Raw genomic sequence first — 17,785 nt, 5'->3', positions numbered from 1 at the left:
GGCTGCCCACCCGGGTCAGAGATCCCCTGAGTCCTGTAGACCCCCCCAAGGCCTGGAGCGGCCTGGAGTGGCCCTGAGGGGCATCCACATGGGCCCAAGGAGTGTCTGTGGGGGCGGGGGCTGACAGGGTGTCACCCCCCTCTTCTGAGGTGTCACCCACCTTCTGGGGTGTCACACGGTGTGTCCCGCATCCCCCCATCTGGACCATCCAACTACTTTAAAGGAGAGTAAGGAGGAACAAGGGCTTTTCTCTTGGTCTGCCAAACCAGCCACTGTGCAACAGAGAAAGGAACAATGAAACCTTTCCATTGTCTTATTTTTATCTGTTTGTATATGTTTAAGAAATATGTTACAGTTAACCCATGAATTAGCACCCTCTCACTTAGGTTCCTTAGCAAGTGGTATTCGGAAGCATCCTGGATCTGATGATAGAACTACTATGTATTTGTCTTGACTCGTAGCCATGGATAGCTTTATCCTCTATTGTGGATTTGAAATTTTGACACAGGGTTTAAAATTGCTTATGTTTCACCTATATCAGGAAACGTACCCATATTTCCTGGTTCATTAACCAAATCTGGAGAAAATGGTAATGGAAAGCTTATTAACAGTTCTTCATGGGGTTATTTAGATGTTTTGATTAATCATGATTTAGTGTGAAATGGATAAATTCCAGGTCAATGTTACATTAGAACCTAGAGATTTGAGTAATCTGGTTGTTGAAAAAAGGCACATTCCTATACACTGGTTTCAAGTTGGCTTGTTTCTGTCAAATCAAACTTAAAACTAGTTGTTGGGTATAGAGAAGATGACAAATTGAGTTTAATAAAAAAAAAATGGAAACAAAACTTTTCATACTTATCCTCATAGCTATCACAGAGAAGGAAAGGAAAGAGAAGTAGCCAAGCATGCAGTTCTTGCTGTAATTCAGTAGCCAAACCAATTTGGTGTTGCGCTGCTATGTTTAAAAGCACCTTCCTGCTATATTCCATCAGCATACTTTTCTTAGTACTAAAACTCAGTGATATTTGTGATATTTGGGGGCAGACATCTTCCATTTATTTTATTGTCCCATTAAAATCACTGAAAAGATGCTTTATACTTTGCCAGGTCAGTAACACCCATGCTTTTGTTTTGTAGCCCTGACTGAGGCATTGCAAGTCATGGTGCCTGAAAAGAAAAAAGTAGCCATGCTTTTTCAGCCTGTTGTGCTTCGTTGCCACTTTTCAACTTCTTCCACTCAACCAGCTGTGATACAATGGAAGTTCAAATCCTATTGCCAAGACCGCATGGGAGAAGCTCTGGGAGTGGTCTCTGCAGGAATACAGGCAGTAAACAAGAGAAACTTGGAATGGGACCCCCACCTGGACTGTTTGGACAATCGGAGAACAGTCCGTCCTGTGGCTTCCAAGCAGGGCTCTATGATCACAATTGGAGAATTCTACAAAGGAAGAGATGTCACCATTGTCCATGGTAATTGTATTTTTCTTGCAGTTTGTTCATGAGTTGAGCCCTTCTTATGAATAAACTATATTCTAATTTTTCTTTATGACAATCAGTGTACTTAATTAATGCTTGATCATTATTACAGACATATCATAGCAATAGCAATAGCTATTACTTTTCCCAGAGCAGTCTTCATCAAATACATCATCTTCCCAGAGCAGTCTACATCAAAGAAATTTCAATAAAAGTATTAAAACTACAAATACCAATAAAATGAAAAGAAGCTAAGAAAGACAGAGAGAACTGAAGGCTTATAAAAATATCTAAAGACAGCATGCAAACAATCAGTAAATGTAAAAAGAAAAAAGGAAAGAAGAAGATTTAAATCCTAGAAAAAAAGATCTGTTTATGCCTGGCATAAATAAAGCCACAGCTGGACTATCTGGAGAGGTTCTGCATGTATGAGATGTCTTGCGGAATTATCAATTCAGTTAATCTGTCTTCATCAAAGAAGCATAGGTTTGAAAGGCACCAGGGCCAGCTAGTGTAAATCAACCTGTGCCACCAAGCACAGATAGACCTTTTCCTTTATTGTTTTATGTAATCTGGGCCCAGATTTTATTTGAAATGTATACCCTTTGGAATCAAAAAGTTACAGTTTATTTTTGCAGTCTCAGTATTTATTTATATACGGTATTTATACCCTGCCCTTCAGCCCTAAAGGCTCTCAGAGCAGCTTACAATTATTACTTTTAATTAGACGGTTCCCTGCCCTCAAGCTTACAATCTAAAAAGACAGGACACAAAAGGAGAAGGGAATGGTGGTGGGGAAGGGGATCAGGTCCAGCAGTTCTTCTCTCCCTTGAGGCCTGGACCAAGGCAGATGGACTGGAGGGAGGGCTCTGCTTCTTAGCTCAGGCCAGGTCCAATGGAGCTGAGCCTGCATCTCTCCTTCCATGGCAGGATGGTACCAGATGGAATGGAGGGAGAGCACAGGTTCTTAGCTCAGAACATAGCATATGTTTATATATTTTTATGTTTATATATATGATATGTTTATATATTTTTCTTGTACAATGATCAAACTAATGTGTTCTCAACAAAATAAGATTTTGAATATTGGCTTCCTGTGTTCAAATCCAGAGCAATAAAAGGAGTGCACTAGTTTTCTGGGTTGTGTTGGACCTTTACTATTAGACTGAGTTTAGTCACTCAAGAAAAACCTCTCTTGCCAGTGACAATTGGTGATGAAAGCTTGGATTTTTTTTTACCTTTATCTGTGCATCTGATTCTGCTTTTTCTCTTATGTTGTCTTTTAGATGCAGATCTCCAGATTGGAAAATTGATGTGGGGAGACAGTGGGCTCTACTACTGCCTGATTATTACACCTGATGATGTGGAGGGCAAGAATGAGGAGTCAGTGGAGCTGCTCGTTCTGGGTGAGCTGTTTGCTAAGCTTTCTCCTTCACTAAACATAGCCTGCTTCTCTGCTTCTTTCAGTGTACTTACCTATGTGTGAAGTATTAAGTGCAAAAAGGCTTGTAAAACATTCTGGGTCTTATTCTTTATTATCCTGTACTATGCATTGCTGTTTCTGCTTGAGTGAATCTAATATAAGATCCTAGCCAGTATAACTACTTTGAGCTGTCAGATTACATGTGAGAAAGGGTGTTGGGTGCTAGTTCTTTCCTAGTAAATTTCAGTGGGAAAATTTCATAGGGAGAGGAATTTTCTGAGATGTGATCTCAGTTAACCTAAGTTATTTTATTCTATCTTTTATCTTCTGTGAAACTCTTGATGACTCACATTAAAATAAATACTATATATATGTAATTTAAAATACATATACCCTAAACCTTGTATGAGCCAGTGTGGTGTATGTGGTTTGAGCGTAGGACTAGGACTCTGGAGATCAGGGTTTGATTCCCTGCTTGGCTGTGGAAACCCTCCGCATGACTTAGTGCAAATCATGCACTCCCACCCTCAGAAATCCCTGTGATAGGTTCACCTTAGCGTGGCCTCATGTCAGAAATTACTTGAAGGCACACAACAACAACAAACACAGTATTTTACAAAATGAACACTGGTAAGAATGAGGACACTCATTGCTACAAGATGTAGTGGTAGCTGTCAACTTGGATGGCTTTAGAAGGCAACTGGATACATTCATAGAGAATGGGGCTGTCAACATCTGCTAGTCATTATATGTGAACCTCTGGCATCAGAGGCAATATGTTTCAATGCAGCAGCTGCTGGAGAGCAAAAGATGTAGGATGCAGTTGCAATCATGTCTTGATGGTGGGCTTCCCATGGGCACCTGGTCATTGTTGTGAACAGAATGTTGTACTGGATAAGAGTTTGGTCAGACCCAATGTCGTTCTTCTTATATTATTATGTTCTAATGTTCTTAGTTGTGTTGTCCTTAAAATGCTTGGAAATCTGAATAAAACTGTAAGAAAAACAGGACAGAGAAATGAGATGGTGTGCAGAAAATCTTTAAAATTAAGCCAAACAGAAAAACAAGGATTCCTGTAAATTTATTTCCTTTGTAGCTTGTTCCTTTTTTCTTTCAGCTAGAATGGAAAATTACAGCATGGAAAAGAGCAGAGTGGGACTGACATACAGTGTGGTAGAATGTGAACTGTGCTAGCTCAACATTAGTTGTACCTGGTCGGTCCCCCAAGGTTATTGGTAGATAACTGGGCAAGATGATTTTTGAGTGCAACTGTTACAATCCCTTACTGTTGCCTGTGATGCCTAGATTTATTGGGAGTTATAGACCAAAAAATCTGGAGAGCTGCAGGGGTCCACATCTGAGATAGACGACAAAGGTTAGCTGCTGGTTCTGTCATCTATGCATCAAAATAAGTCAGATTGAGCTTGAAAAATGTCCTGTATATATATGGAATCATTTTGTTCTGCAATTATACTGGTTTTTTTAATCCAACTCTCTCTTGTGGATTTAATCCACAAGGTTAATAAATCCCAAAACAACTGATAAACTAACGATTAACATAGTATGTCAAAGCTCTTTTGTTTTTTGATACATATTTTACTTCTGTTTAAAATCTGTTACCAGAAGCATAATATGTACATTCTGTATATTATATTAAATTATATGTCTTTGGTGGACTTTGAGATTTAAGGCTCAAGTTACTATTCAGACATAATCTAAAGAAGTAATGTGCTGAGACAGAGATTGCCACAGTTTGTTGGAAAGGGTCCTATGGATCATCAAGTCCAACCCTCTGCTCAGAGGTGGATTTCCAGCTAGAGTATCACCAACAAGACTCTTTTTGAAGACATCCAGTTTTCCAGAGAAAAAGACTTCATCACTTCTCTAGGCAGTTGGTTCTGTTGCTGAACCGTTCTCACTGTCACGAAGTTCCTTCTAATGTTCTAAGTTCACAGAAATCTGGATCTAAATCTGTTATGAAGTTTCTTTTAACGTTTCATTTTTTAAAGACTGTTGTAGGAACCGTTACAAAGTGGCTGCTATAGTGCAAGAAAGTACCCATTCCCTTAAGGATAAACTGATGAGGTTAAAAGTCAAAGAACATTCCCATGAATGTTATATTTTCTTTTCCATCAAAACATCAATTTCATAAAAAGGTAAATCACTTTCCTTATATAGAGATCCATTGGCCAGTTTCATCATATGGGCTATCAGCTGCTGGTCCATGGTGAGTTTCCAGAAAAGAAACAGTTGTAGCCATTGGGCACAAATATGATTTGGTTCCTGACACATTAGGAAAAAGTAGGAAAAATTGCTTGTATCCATAAAAGATAGCCATGTCATATAGGCACTGCTCTATACAGTGTTACAAACTCCACCCATGTTTGGCTCTTTCGTTGTTCACTATTGCATTTGGCTTGGCTTATTAGTCAACAGCCCTTTGTAGGGAAAATATTCCCTATGCTATGTAAACCTACCTGAGACTAAGGAGTAGTCATTCCTGTTGAATAGAATGTGATCTGGTCATATGCGATTTGCAGGAGTTAAAGCTTTTTGCACCCATCCCCCCAAAAAGCTCCTTAAACTTCATGGTAAACACTTCGCAGTTTTTCCTGGAATAACTGCTGAAATCCACAGAAATCTGCATTATCGCATCTGTGCATTCAGGCTTTTTTTGGCAGAGGGAGAGTGAATAGATAGCTATGAATTTGTGTAGGGAACTGAAGACAATGACTTGCCAATGCAAATGCTCGAAGTGAACTCCAGTTGACATAGCACACTTATGTGTAGACTAGTCCATAGTCCCATCCTATTCAGGAGTACCGAGTTTTGCCTAGGATCATAATAAAAGGTTAAATTTCAGGTTTAGAAGCAATAGTCCTTTGAACACTCATAACATGTGGGATTTTTATATCACACTTTGGACTCTTTTTTTAGAAGCTTCTGACAAATCACTGTTGGAAACAGGATGCTGTGCTAAGCCAGATGCAAGATGGATTGATTTGCAGAGCACTTCTCATATTCTTACATTTGAGCTTAATGCAACATAAAAATGCATTCTCTTTTCCTACACGTTCAGTAATATTTCCTTACCAAGTTTTAGCATGTCTCCCACTCAGGATGCAATATGTAAATTGAAGTAAAAAGCAGTAGGAATTGAGAACTTATGGCGTGCATAGATCTCATCCCACTCCTGGTTGTAAATAGGATACAGTATTTAAATTATAGTAAAATTGCAAGGTTTTGTTGTTTCTTTACTGATACTCAGATGGGAGGCTAATTTCCTTAGAGGGGAATGCAAAAGTAGAACAGTAAAGGGATTAGGGGCTGTCTATAAATTATATAATACTTTGGGGCCTGCATTGTCCCTTGGATTTATTTGATGTGCAGCTTCTTATGCTGCAAGAGTAACAATTTTGACAATCACCAAATATGTTTCTTTAATAAAAAAAATATAGATAATCAAACATAGCTAAAAAAATTTAATTTCTTCTTATTTCCTTAGCTTTTGTTCATTTTATTTTAAAACTCGTCTTTATTTGTTGGGTTATGATATTTTAAAACTGTTGATTTAGAAATGGGAAAGAATATAGCATCCGAAGCTATCAATTTAGATCTTGCAGAATAAGGAAAAACTGAGAACTAACGTATGTGATAGCGTTTTTTGATCTGACCTTTTTTTAAAAATAAACTATTATATATTCATCTACAACTACAATCCAGTAAATCCACTGTATCTTCAACAGCAATCCACTGATCAAACATTATAATTTCCAATATTTACAAACATAACTTAATAAATAAATAAAACAACTGTACTTCCCACATATAACACACATCTTGTGTGGTTATTACTACACTTTACCTTGTTACCTTACATATGCATCATTTCTAAATAACTCCAGTATTTTATTGCTTTTTGGTGCTTTATTTCTCCCTATCCTTCTCATTGTTAAGTAGTTTTTATATATTTGGATTTGTCTTTATGCTGTTTCACAACTCTTTCCAACGTTTACCACAAAAAGTCTTTATGGTCTCCCATTCCTTTTCAATCTTTCTCTCATCTTTCCCATGAAGAATACTTGTTAAATGGTCCATTTCCATCATATCATGAATTTTTAGTAGCCACTCATCGATCGGTGGAATTTCGACTGATTTCCAGTATTTTGCCAATAGTAATCTTCCAGCAGTTATAAAGAATTTGGCGCCAGTGAGTAGCTTTGACTTTCCTTGGAAATTTGTTTGTCATATTTAGAAGATATATTTCAGGGATTTGTTCAAATTTTATTCCAAGGATTTTAGCTATTACAGAATGAATTCATTTTCAATATTTCTTTATCCTTGGGCATTCCCACCAATCATGGAACCAAGTTCCTTTAGCTTTTGAACACTTCCAGCATTGATTACTCTTGCCTTTGTGCATGTTCACAATTTTTGCCGGAGTCAGATGCCACCAAAACTCCATTTTTAAAAAGTCAGGCAGTGAATTTTAATGTTTTTTCCCTGGCATACTGCCAGCTTTCCAGATCCACTGCTCTACCAAGGTCTCTTGCCCATTGGATCATGGAATCCTTCACGACATCCTGTTCCACCTTTCTGAGCAACAGGACTTTATATAGTTTAGATGTAATTTTCTTTTTGCCCTTTAGTAATATGTTTTCCAATTCTGTATTTTCAGTCTCAAAGTTTGCGTCTATTTTAAATCTGTTTGTCAATTGATAATATAAAAACCAATGTTTTTTGACCTCCATGAAAGTTATATCTTCCGCCTTTTTCAAACTATAGTTGTTGTTGTCATTTTTCACTATTAAATCTTCATATCTCAGCCATTTAGAAATTTGTGATCTGTTAAAGAGAGCCTCATGAGGGGAGATCCACCCCGGGATCTTTCTACAAAAGAGTTGTTTCACCTTTAACCAAGATGTAAGGATGGCATTTCGAACAAAATGGTGTCTAAAGTCTCTATTAATTTTGTCTTTGTCGTACCACAAGTACGCGTGCCAGCCCTAAGGAATATTGAAACCCTCTAAGGCAAGTAACTTTTCATCTGTCAGGCTTATCCATTCTTTTACCCATGTTAAAGTGTTAGCTATATAATATGCCTGGAAGTCTGGTAAATTACATCTGCCGTTAAGGTTTGTATCAATCAAGGTTTTCCATTTCACCTGCGGCTTCTTTCCTGCCCATACAAACTTCCTTATCTCTTTATTCCATTATTCTATTATTTTCAGATTTGAAATTATAGGAATGTTTGTAAATAGATAATTAAGTTTCGGTAGTACTGCCATTTTAACTGCAGCGATTCTTCCTGAAAAAGACAAATTCAAATTAGACCACTTCAGAAGGTCCTGCTTAATTTTTTTCCATATAGATTTATAATTATTTTTGTAAAGTTCAGTATTTTTGCTAGCGATCCAAATGCCTAAATACTTAGTCTTCTTCACAGCTTTACAGCCCGTACAATTTTGGATTTCCTTTTCTTCAGAGAGGGATAAATTTTTCGTTATGATTACAGATTTCTGCGTATTCTCAAAATGGCATCTCAGCAGTATATGTGTCTTCAAGACATCTGTCAACTTATGTCGACACCATGAATTTCATAGGGTTTTCTTAGCAAGGAATATGTAGAGGTGGTTTTGCCAGCTTCTTGTTCTGAAATATAGCTTGCAGCACCTGTCCTGAGGCTTCCAAGATCAGATGGGATCTGGTGCCTCTAGGGTATTTAGGATGAAACTCAACAGTACTATTCACCATTTGAAATTTGCAAAGCTTGGGTCTTCTCTTCTGGGGAAAAAATGGATTGGATGGATTAGCTATTGAATTAGATAAATTTAACCCAAATACCGAAAGTAATGCTACCACATTAGTGATGCAATCACTTCTCAACATAGTGCAGTGTGGAATACTAGCCTTGCTTCTGAGAATATAGTGAACAGATATTTTTCTCAGTTCACATTTTGAAGCTTTTGGAGAAACAAGCATTGTGGCTTGTGTTTTCATGAGAAAGAATCTGTTTTAAAGAATTCTGTTTAAAAAGAAAACAAGACTACAAGAGAAGATATAAACTTTTTCATGCTTTTTATTCAGTATTGTAGGTGTAAAAGGTTACACCATGAGCATTGATGAAAAACACAAATTGTGAAAGGTCATAAGCTGTAATGTGGTGGAGTTCTATTAGGTGTTGCTACTAGACTATCACCCACACACCATTCCATCACATCTGGTATTGCTATGGATAAAGAACTCACATATTCCTAGTATTTCAGAACTGCCTTTTCATAAGTGCTAGAAATATGTACTTTCCCATTAGAAAATGTTTCAGCATGAAAAATGTCCTTTGATCCACTATAACCAGTGAGTCCTCAATGATCATAGAATTTATAAGTCAATTGAGTCCTCTTTTGGGGGGGGGGGGGCTGGGATGTAAACTGCATAAATAAGATAATAAACTTTATTTAGACATTCAGTTCTCTTCTAATCATTAAACCTACGGAGAGCCATGATGGCTCAGATCAAAGGCTGTGTGTTTAAAAAAAAACAAGTGTGGTCTTTCTGGGGCAGTGGGCGATGTACCTGTAATGAAATTTCTCCTGTTTGAAGGTCCTCCCCATTTTATTGCTCCCTCTTGATCTTGGCTGGGAAATTGGGTATAAATTTGCTCTTGAATGAATTTTCTGAATATCTCCAATGTTAGAGGCTTATATTACAGTACTTAGATTATTTCTTCATATGTGTTTTCCATTTCTGTAATGAAACTGTATTATGCAAGATGTGAGGACAATTAATGGAAGTATTAAAGTGACAATTTCAAGGCTAGACTAACTAAATGGGAAGCACTGAGCCAGACAAGATTTATGAAGAGAAAATTTTCAATTAACATTGGCAAGAACCTCAATTGTCAGTAAGTATAACACAAGGATCTTGCCTGTTGGGAAAGCTAAATAATATAGAACTATATTAAGTACTAGTGTGGAGCCTCAGTTTTAATTCCACTTTCAGCGATTTGCCAATATTTCTGCAGTGTGGAAGGGCTCAAGTGTGGAAAGAACCTGAATCAGCCTTTTTACATCAAAGCCAGACAAATGGAGCCTACATTTATTTGTTTGTTTATTTCTATGCTTTCTTTTTCCCAGAGTGGGACCCACGGTGACTCATAGCAGGACACCAGTCAAAATGATCAGTGTAATCATTAAAACAGTCAAAATTAAAACAATATAAAAGCATTTAAAAGCATATAAAATTAAAGAATTAATGAAACATGCATCTATTTTTATTTATTTCAATGTTTCAGTGAGAAATGCCTCTTTTCAAAATTCCAGCCACTCTGTTACATTCCAGCCTTCCCGTATTTTCTCATTTTGCCTGGCAGCATGCCCTAAACATGCTCAACCCTCATTGGGTGTATTGAGGGTTTCCCATCTAGTTTTTTCTTTTAAAAAAAAGAAAAGAAAAGTACTCCTGCCTACCTAAGACGGATTTATATTTTACCACAAACTTTTGTGGAAGTCAGTTTGCTCCTTCAGATGCATTGATAGAATGATATGAAAGCCACAGGTTTTTAAACATAGTTACATAGTTGTGAAAATTCTTTCAAGTGACTGGTAGTAGTGCTTAAAATAGTATGTTAATATTGATGTATAAAAATCAATAAATGTGCTTATGTGTAGCTGTGAGGACTTGTGTATTAATATGAAAGCATGAACAAATGATCTGTGTTCATATGTCTGCTAATGGAATTTGTGATATATCACAATTCAGCTATTTTTCTTTCCAGTCTTACTTTGATATTTATTTTGTTCCAGAAATGCCACTTGTAAGTCTGATAATGTATGTACAACTTTGTTGTTGTTGTATGCCTTCAAGTCATTTCTGACTTATGGTGACCCTAAGGTGAACCTATCATGGGGTTTTCTTCACAAGTTTCTTCAAACTGGGTTTGCCATTGCCATTGTCTGAGGCTGACTGTGACTTGCTCAAGGTCTACCAGTGGGTTTCCATGTACAAACTGAGATTTGAACCCTGGTCTCCAGGGTCATAGCCCAATGTTTAAACCACTACACCATGATGGCTCTCATGTACAACTATCCTGTTTTATTTTCAAGTGATTTTTGGCCATGGAGGGAGGGGTTTAAACATTGTGGGAGGGCTGGAGACTTTGGAGGTAGAGATGTTGCATTTGGCTGGTGTTGACCAAGTAATAATAATAATAATAATAATAGTAATAATAATGTATTTTAAAAGATTTGGGAAGTGTGGGTACTCGGGGGAGGGGCAGCTTCAGGAGCCACAAAACAGACTCCCAAGGCTGTGTGTGCCTGGTAAGACTGCACTTGACCCACGCCACACTTAGATGAGACACCACAGTCATATGATCTGAAATGCAGGTAATTATATGTCTTTTTGTATATATTTAATATCCTGCCTTTCTTCCACTGTGGGAGCAAAGAATCTGGCAAATGTAATGTAAGCCATCAAGTTGTATTTGGGGAAGGAGTGCTTATTCTCTTCTCTCAGGCCATTTTCATAGTTAAAACCAGTCCAGTTGCTTTCTCATATGTGTAGGAAAGATGCCCTTGTATGGGAAAACCTTCTTGTTCACTTCTGATTCCCAAAATGGCCAGAAGGAAAAGGTTTGAGCAACCCTTCTTATTCTCCTTCAGTGAGAGATACCCCTGTCCCACTGCATTTTTATAACAAGAAAAGAAGTCCTTGGGAGACTGATCACGAGTCTCTAAAGCCCTGAACAGATCGGCGATAAATCTGGCATCAGGGCAGAGTGGTAGCATGGTGGCATGCCCCAACCTGCCCCCATGCTGGCATGATGCTGCCCTCCCCATCGCATCACGGTGCTCCCTTGGCGCACCATGTACATGTGCTGAACCAAAGGAGCACCAAAAAGCTGTGGCGCCAGTGGCTATGGCACCCTTTTTCCACAGCACAAAAAGAAGCCGCTTTTTGCAGCTTCTATTTGCACCATGGACCTGCCGGGTTGGGGTGTGTGGCGTATGGTTGCTGCATCCCCAATCTGGCAGGGAAAGGGATAGCATCCTGCTGCCCTTTACGGGCTGCCTGTAAAGCCCCCAAGTCTCATTCATTTGAGCCTTGGGAGGCCAGGGCCATATCAAGAGACTCTGGTAGGTCTAGTTAGGCATTCTTTGGCAAAAACTTAGTACAGCACACAGGCTGAGAGCTGTTTGGCATGATGGACCAGGACCCAGAGCCCTGCTACAGGACTGAGTTCTGGCACTCATGAACAAGTTTGTACATGAACATTGCAAAGATACAAAGGGCTAAAAAGGCAAGCCCATTATAAAGAAAAAAAGGAGAAAGAAATAAGCAGTGTTGTCTTTCACTAGCATGTGTGGATGCTTGTTTTGGAAAGAGGGTAGTGGTGCTCAGTTGTTCTCTGCATTGTGTAGCTTTTCCACCAGCTATATGGTGGCAGTGCTTGAATCTCTATGACCAACCCTACTCCTGACTCCTTTAAGAGTGTTTAGAAAGGTGACTTGTTGCCAAAAGATTTCCACACCATTCATTCTCACTTGCCAGCCTCAGCCACATGCCACTAACAAAGGAAACCAGCACAATTCAAAGGCTTTAGTTACTAAGGTTTCTATGGTAACAGCCTGCTTGGCAGTCTTTGTTGCCTGTTAAAACTTTGATCTCTGGAATAGCGGTTGCTGTTTCGCCCTTGATTAACAAACAGAGAAAATGAGGGATGAGAAGCAAAGAAAAATTTATTTCTCTGAGAGGGATTCAATTCAGTAGTCACACTCTCCCAATAAATCTCCCAGCAGCTTTCTGGATGCCCCTCTGACTTACAAGAGTTACATTTCCTCTTCAGTGTATTTTAATGCTGTTATGGGATCACTTCTAAGTGCCAAGGCCCAAACAGTGCCAAAGCATAGTCAAAGAGATGCACACTCCCACTGCTGGAAGCACAAATGGTTCCATATTAATTTACGCCCTGGAGAATGAGTTCCTGTTGTCAGTTTCGAGAAGCAGATTACCATAATCCTAAACCTCTAAGAATAATATTATCATGAAGTCTTCTCCTAAATATGCTTCCTAGTGTTATTTTATTGTATTTTTGGTTGCAAATGTATTGTTTTCCCTCACTTTGACCATCCATGTTTATTTTCAAAATCTTTTCAATGTCCTATTTAATGGCATTACTTTCATCCTAGTATTTTAAATTCCAGAGTTCTAACAGCCTTTCCACTTTAGATTGATTTTGTCTGAGATCTGTCTTGAAAATGGCCAGCTTTTTTTTTCCACAGCTAAAACTGGGGAGCATCCAATGAAACCAACTAAAGAAACTGGAGAGACATCTAAGGAGGTCCAAAATATAGTTTTACTAGTAAAAATATCCCCATGCATTTTGGCCTGTGTGTACTTTTTAAGACCATCTTCACTCCCCATTCCTTTATATCAGATTCAACTACTGTGTCCTTGAGAGTTATCTATATCTTTTCTACCCCCTAGTTACAAGGTATTAAAAAAAACAACAACCCAACGACAACTCCTTCAGCCTTTTTCCCCACATGTTTTTACCTGTCCAGCACTCGGTTTCAGAGTTCCTACTCCAGAAATTTTTGAAGTTTGCTATGAAATAGGTATGTACAGGCCATAGGCAATGCATTAATTATTTTATTTAATGTAATATTATGTATTTACATGTTATACTTTTTATAATTTGTTATACAGTAGCACCCTGAGGGTCATGGTGACTTAGTGGTTAAGACACCAATTCTGACGATCACAAGATTGGAAGGTTGGTAGTTTGAGATCCAGGTGCCATGTAACATCCCATCACTAATCCCATCTTCTACCAACCTAGCAGTTCAAAAGCATCCAAATGCAAGTAGATAAATATGTACCACTTCACTGAGAAGGTAATAGCGTTCTGTGCAGTCGTGCTGGCCACATGACTCACAGAGTAGTCTTCAGACTTAGTTTAGTAATGGAGATGAGCACCGCTCCCTACTGTCGATATGACTAGACATTCATGTTAAGTGAAAATCTTTACTTTTACCTATTTATAGCTCCCTGAAGAAAGCTTTAAAAGGTCAGAACATATTGGGCTCCCCCCACCCAATAAAACAACCATCCTGAGATGTGTCCTCAGTTTCTTTTGCAAATTTCATTGGATGCACCACAATTTTGCAAACCAACTCCAAACAGTCTTGGATGAAACAGATTATCTAGATCCATTTCAAATAGGCTTCAGGTCAGGATACGGAGCAGAGACTGCCTTGGTCACCTTGGTTGATGATCTCCGTCCAGGCAGCACAGGGGAAGTGTGGCCCTGTTAGTGTTCTTGGACCTCTCAGCAGCCTTCAATACCATAGACCATGGTATCCTTCTGGAGCACCTGAGAGAGTTAGGATTGGAGGCTCTGCTTTGCAATGGCTCCTTTCCTACCTCTCCGGCAGGTTCCAGATGGTGATGCTGGGAGACAGCTGCTCTTCTAAAAGAGAGCTGACATCTGGCATCCCACAGGACACCATTTTGTCTCCCATGCTGTTTAACATTTACATGAAGCCGCTGGGTGAGATTATCCGGAGACATGGGGCGGGGTGTTATCAGTATGCTGATGATGACCCCCAAATCTGTTTCTCTGTGTCTCGGACTGCTTCAGTGACCAAGGAGGGCATCTCCGCTCTGAATGACTGCCTGAGGTCAGAAATGGACTGGATGAGGGAAAATAGACTTAAGCTGAATCCAAACAAAACAGAGGTATCCCTGATAGGTAACCCTAATACAGGTATGGAGATATGTTCACCAGTCCTGGATGGGGTCATACTTCCTCTAAAGGACTGTGTTCACAGTCTGGGGGTGCTCCTGGACTCGTAGCTTCAACTGTCTTCACAGATAGATGCGACGGCCAGGAATGCCTGTTATCAGCTTTGACTGATACACAAGCTGTGACCATATTTGGAGCTGCGGGACCTAGAAACAGTTGTACACACACTGGTAACCTCGTGTCTCAATTTCTGCAACACACTCTACATGGGGTTACCCTTGTGCCATGTTCAGAAGCTTCAAAATATGGCAGCCAGATTGGTTGCATGTAAATCTAGGTTCAACCATATTACACCTTTCTTGAAATCTTTGCATTGGCTGCCTATCAGTTTACGGGCATAGTACAAGGTGTTGGTTATTACCTATAAAGCCCTTTGCATTTTAGCATCTTGTCCAGTTCTTTCACAGTTGCCTTTCCTAGTCCTAGACTTCTGATTTCCTGACTGCAGTTTCCATTCTTAATCAGAGTCTGATCCAAGGTATGGGATCTTTAACTGTTTCAATTTTCTCATTGTCTAGATTGAATTTATATAGCTCCTCCATGATCATTATTTTTGTTTTCTTTGTGTTCAGAATTAATCCTGCGTTTGCACTTACTTCTTTCACCTTCCTTAGTAATTGTTCCGTGATGCTTTCTGCTAGTAGTATGGTGTCCTCTGCATAATTAGAATATTGATGTTCTTTCCTCCTATCTTTAACTTCCTTCTTCTGAGTTTAAACCTGCTCTTCTTTTGATATTTTCTGCATACTAGAATAGATAGGCAACCTATACTTTTAGAAAATCCATTCACAAAAATTTTAGCATTATGAATCGAGGAAGGCATCTTGCCCATTTATAGAACATGCCTTTCCCCCAATATCCATCATCTGCTTTTTTCTCATACTGTTTATCATCTCTTTCTGTGTAATTTTACTGTTTCTCTTCATCTTCCAGTATGCATTTGTGTGTGTATCGGTGAGGTACTTGTTTTTTCTCTCCAAGTACTGACTCAGTATATCTTTCTCTTCATTTAATTCAGGTATTGAATTTAGTTACTTCAGTATTTCTACAGCCCAAGCCAAATCAGCATGAGCTACTTCTTTGTAAATCTTGTTCTACACTTGTTACACATTGATTATTTGCATGGCTCAAGCTTCCGCATTTAGCTGAGAGGCAGCAGGTGCATTTGAGGAAATGACTGAGAGGCAGCTGTTGGATGTGCTTGCATAAAAGGTATAATCAGCAGTGCAGGAGGAATAGAGACAATGACAGCATGTCCTAGAATTTTTTTTTAAACAAGGACAAAATTGGCATTTGGATGTAACCATCTGGGACAATCCTAATAAACTGGGCCATCTAGTTACCCTAGTAGGAGGATGGCTGCTGTGAGTCATTGACACATGAGAAAAGGAGAGGTTGTAGCCCTTCTGATAAAGAGACATTTATGGAAAAGAAGTTATAAACCATGCTACTGTTACAACCCATTTTCCAAATATCTGCAGTTCCCTCTCCAGTGTGAACAAGCAATAATAAACAGGAAGCCAAGATGGATGATCTGTTAGCTGGATAACTAAATTTGCTATTTTCTCTTGCCAGCATGTTCCTACTCTGTGCTTGCCTGCTTTTGATTGTGAATTGAGTTTGGCACCTCGTTAAGTGCCAGACTGAGATGCATTCCCAGTGTACAATTATGGGAACAGGCATAATGGTAGAATGCCTGTCCTTGCTTATGCCTCTGCGGGAATGAAGGTTCATTCAGATTACATGTATCATTTTTTTTTAAAAAAAAACATTTTTATTGAAAACATCTCAGAACAAAACATTAAAAAGACAGTCTGTGAACAAACAAAGCAAATGATTAGAATATGAATATTACAAATGTACTTTTAAGATTCTGTTGAAGTCCAGTCATTTAAGGGTGTCATCAAAGATTCCAACAAAAAGACAGGTGTAATTATGTTACCAGTAGGCTCCTTCACCACAATATAAATAAGTGTGTGTGTGTGTTTTCTTGCCTTCAAGTCATTTCTGACTTATGGAGACCCTAGGGCTATCCAGGGATTTTCTTGGCAAGTTTCTTCAGAGAGAATTTGCCATTGCCATCCTTTGAGGCTGAGGGAATGTCACTTACTCAAGGTCACCCAGTGGGTTTACATGGCCAGGCCAGGATAAATAGGTCCTTCCAAAATCTCTGGTAATGTAACAGGATAATCCAAAGTCAACTCTTGTTGTTCAAACATTCAATAAATTGGAACAATTTTTTGACAAACCTGCACTCTCTAGTTTCTCCAGTATACCTTATGTTCATGACCAGTTTCCCATAAAGTACCAAATCCAAAACTCCTTGGGATCATGCTTGATTTTTCAAATCATCTGTACATTTCAAATGTTGGCTGTAGTTTTTTTTAATGCATGGCTAACAAAAGTTGTGAACTTAAGTATTTATGTAGCAATGCATTCTAATCAAGAATGAAAGAAAATAAGAATAATTAACCTGTTTTACATTTTTTTCTTTTTTAATATCTTTAGAAAGCTTAAGTAAACTATCCTAAAATGCTTTCATCTTTGGCCAATCTAGTCACATGTGAACTAACGTGCCTCACTCCCCACCCTCTCCAGCAAATTGATTGAACACCTTTCCACAATAGTTTTGTGGTATAATAATGTCACCTATATATAATTTTATAAGCATTATCCTTCATACTAATGGAAATGGAACAACATAGTGGGTTGGTCCATAATTTTACCTAAATCTCATATGAAATAAATAAATTTAGATCTGAAGTCAAAGGCTTTCAAGGCTGGCATCTATAGTTTTTTGTAGGTAGCCATCAGCTGCTACTCTTTTCATACCTTGGGTGGAAGGGGGTTGGAGGACTGTGATTATGCTGCCATTAGTCTCTGCTGTTGCCCTCCTCCTCAGATGATTATTTAACTGGAAGAAGTTGTCCCTTGATAAGAGACAATCATGTAGGGTAGGTTTAGTTCCTTTTCCTGGAGTGAGATATTTACTCTGTAGTGGTTCCTACTGAAATGCCTAGATTGGTCATACTGTTTTGTGTGAATGCATTTTCTGGAGCAGGGTGCTCTGTTAAGAA

The 17,785-nt window shown here is 38.6% G+C and overlaps 1 protein-coding gene across 2 annotated transcripts in view; it reads left to right on the top strand.

Moving 5' to 3' along the window:
• Positions 1-17,785, top strand: part of ILDR2 (immunoglobulin like domain containing receptor 2) — a 69,042-nt gene that overhangs the window by 16,199 nt on the left and 35,058 nt on the right. For both annotated transcript variants that reach the window (XM_089512241.1, XM_089512240.1), the window contains exons 2-3: positions 1,141-1,473; positions 2,766-2,885. In XM_089512241.1, the coding sequence (XP_089368367.1) occupies positions 1,141-1,473; positions 2,766-2,885 (453 nt within the window). The remainder of the gene's footprint in view (positions 1-1,140; positions 1,474-2,765; positions 2,886-17,785) is intronic.

Source organism: Sceloporus occidentalis, unplaced genomic scaffold (assembly GCF_023333645.1).
Source record: "Sceloporus occidentalis isolate IW3139 unplaced genomic scaffold, rSceOcc1.0.p SCAF_2, whole genome shotgun sequence".
NCBI lineage: Eukaryota > Metazoa > Chordata > Lepidosauria > Squamata > Phrynosomatidae > Sceloporus > Sceloporus occidentalis.
Note: the sequence above shows the minus strand (reverse complement) of the source record. Positions and strands in the feature narration are given on the sequence as shown.